Source organism: Pygoscelis adeliae, unplaced genomic scaffold (assembly GCF_000699105.1).
Source record: "Pygoscelis adeliae isolate BGI_AS28 unplaced genomic scaffold, ASM69910v1 Scaffold160, whole genome shotgun sequence".
NCBI lineage: Eukaryota > Metazoa > Chordata > Aves > Sphenisciformes > Spheniscidae > Pygoscelis > Pygoscelis adeliae.
Genome location: NW_008824035.1, coordinates 10,484,388 through 10,487,145, shown reverse-complemented (window position 1 = coordinate 10,487,145; position 2,758 = coordinate 10,484,388). Strand labels below are relative to the sequence as shown.

The 2,758-nt window shown below is 49.3% G+C and overlaps 1 protein-coding gene across 1 annotated transcript in view; it reads left to right on the top strand.

The window, feature by feature from the left end:
• The window catches only part of METAP1D (methionyl aminopeptidase type 1D (mitochondrial)), a 32,517-nt gene extending 31,016 nt beyond the window's left edge, over positions 1–1,501 (top strand). Inside the window, exons 9-11 of the mRNA XM_009333309.1 lie at positions 10–87; positions 993–1,071; positions 1,207–1,501. Coding sequence (XP_009331584.1) covers positions 10–87; positions 993–1,071; positions 1,207–1,285 — 236 coding nt within the window. The 3' untranslated portion in view covers positions 1,286–1,501. The remainder of the gene's footprint in view (positions 1–9; positions 88–992; positions 1,072–1,206) is intronic.
• The last annotated feature ends 1,257 nt before the right edge of the window (positions 1,502–2,758 follow it).

The window sequence follows — 2,758 nt, the reverse complement described above, 5'->3', positions numbered from 1 at the left end:
CCCCAACAGCCATAAACGCGTTTTTATTTTCTTTTGTAGCCAATGACAGTGATTTGTTAATGGAAGAGGGAATGGCGTTCACAATAGGTTAGTAACTCTCTGCTATGGTTTTCTTTAAAAAAGCGCACACAGAGCGGCCCGGATCCGTACCATTTCTTTATTGGGATATAGAAATATCCATGCAGATATGGGGATGTCGGCGACACTGACCCCTTAGGAAGCAGATTAAAATATTTTAAAAAAACGCATTAAAGGAACGGATTGGGTGAAATAGCTTCCAAATGATAAGATTTAGAAAATTAAATGTTTATTATAAATCTTATTAAATTACATATTTGACGCATATTTTTGGCAAGGCGGAGACTCAGCCGGCACACTTGGGCTGCGGAGCATGAGAAGGATGCGATTGTGTCCCCAAAGCCGAGGTTTACCAGCGAGTTGCCTGGTGGCTCTTATGTCATTTGCTGCCTGCCAGAGCTGCTCTTTGGGTTTGGGGACTGCAGCGCCGATAACCAGTCAGAGTCTCGCCCCGCAGATGGAACGTGCTAAATACCAATCATGGAGAGCTGGTGGGGGAAAAGCCCTCTTTCTCACTGTGTGGCTAAATGGCACGGCAATTAGAGGGAAATAGGAAAATTGTTGTTTTGCTGATTTAATGAACATTTTAAGCCTGTTTAAAAAATTCAAATATTTAAAACTATCTGCTGTTTGTAAGTGTGGTTGGTGCTTTGGTTATTATCCACGGGGTCTTAATTAAAGCTTGATTAAAATTCCCTGCTTTTACAAAAGAGGAATGGGCAACTTCCTACCTTGATATTTCATCTTCCTCTTTAGTTCACATTTTAGTGTTGGAAGAGAGTGCCGGCCCAGGGAGGATGGGACCTGTGCGGAAGGGGAGCTACCTGCTGGGACACCCCCACTTTCTTGCTTACTTCACGGTCCACACAGGAGTGCAACTAACTTTAGAACACATTTTGTTTTTCTTGTTGCAGAGCCAATAATAATGGAAGGATCCCCCGAATTTAAGATTCTGAAGGATAAATGGACTGCAGTTTCTGTAGACAATAAAAGGTGTCTGATTTTATTTTTTTATCTTTCCTAAGCCATGGAGCTGATCACTGACAGCCCCCCCCCCAAAAAACGGGTGAGTTTTACAGGCGTGGTGGACGCGTTTGCCCCCTAATAACTGCTAAATGTGCATTTCAGATCAGCGCAGTTTGAACATACCATTGTGATTACCTCAGAGGGAGCAGAAATCCTCTCTAAACTGGTGGAAGAAGCCTAAAGATGGAGCAAGGAGGGAGTGGAGAGACTCGCTGTGCTTCTGGGATTTCCACTTTTGCTCAGGACAGAGAGGAGGTTTCTGTAATTTCTATGGGGAATGGGTGCTGCATAAGTTGCTGCAGGGGACAGAAAAAGCAGCTTGAGGGGTCGGCTCTGGACATAGTCCTTTCTGTGTGTTACCTGGTGAGTATTTAATAAAAGTCCCTTGGCTTGTTTGTGACCCTGGAAGCAGCCATGCACAGCCTGCAAGTGCAAAGGATTTGGGTTATTTGGGGCAGAGAGCGGGTCCCGTCTCTTCCAAATCCTGTGCGGGACAAACACGTATCGGATGACACAGTCTCAGTGCAGCTGAGAGGACAGAGGAACATAGTATTTTCCCTTTATAGCTGAGCTATGGAGTCAATTTGTCTTCACTGCGATTAGCACAGTGCTGTTGCCCAGGCTGTAACTTCTGCTAGGATAGAAAAAAGTTTCCTGAGGGTGGCAGGCAGAGGCAGCAGCCTCTTCCCCAGCAGCCATCCCAGCAGCTCTCCCCCTTCCTGCCTCAGCTCATTTCTCTTTGCACAGCACAAAAAGTGATTAAAAATGAGATGCAAAGCGCGCTTTTCTGGAGATCAATAATGGCCCTGCTTGAAGAATTAGCCGGTTTGGGGGAACCGCTGCTCTGCGGTGCCCACGTTAGTTAAGGGAGAGGCTGTCCACAATTTAAGCATTTAACAGAAACGGAGGGGTTTGCGGTCTGGAGGATGAGCCCCGGCTCCTGCCCGGAGTTTGGAGCTGATGGTCCTCATGAGCTGCGGGTCCCGCTTGACCCCGTGGTCTCTGCGATCCTGTCCCAGGCCTGCCGGGGCTGGAGGCTTTGATTTGCAATTGGCCACTTGCTGACCGCCCCGTCAGGCCGGACATGCCTGGCCTTGGTACTCGGAGGCTACCGGAGCAGGACCCGGTCCTGTGAAATGCGGGGTAGCCTTGGAGATAAGCAAGTGACATCCAGAAGTACCCCAGACCCGTGGCAGCAGCGCTGCGGTTTCGGTACAAATCACTTGCCCTTAAATTGTAGGCAGATGCGGTCCTGTGCCGAGGGCTGGCCGGTTGCGCATGCAGGCGACCGGGGCTGCTCAGCACCGGCTCCCTCAGTGATTCAGGGCAGAAGTAAGCCGCTTTCTTACAGCTTTAGTCTGCTGTTTGTTTTCACTCGAGTACAGCGAGCTGTCAGCTCTAATAGTTTTTAACAGCATCTTTTCAAAAAGCAGGACCCCCCCAGCATACGGCTAACACCGCGGGGCAGCCGCTCAGCTCCGTCCTCCCCGAGAGGAGCTTGGAAGGCCTTAAAACCTGTAAAAACAGACGATGCAGCCGACAAGTTTACAAATGCACAGAGGTTAAACAGCGCGCTGCGGCCGCCGGAAGGCGAGGGACACCCAGCACTGCCCGGGGGGGATATATTTCTCTTTCCTAACAGCCCGCCGTCCAG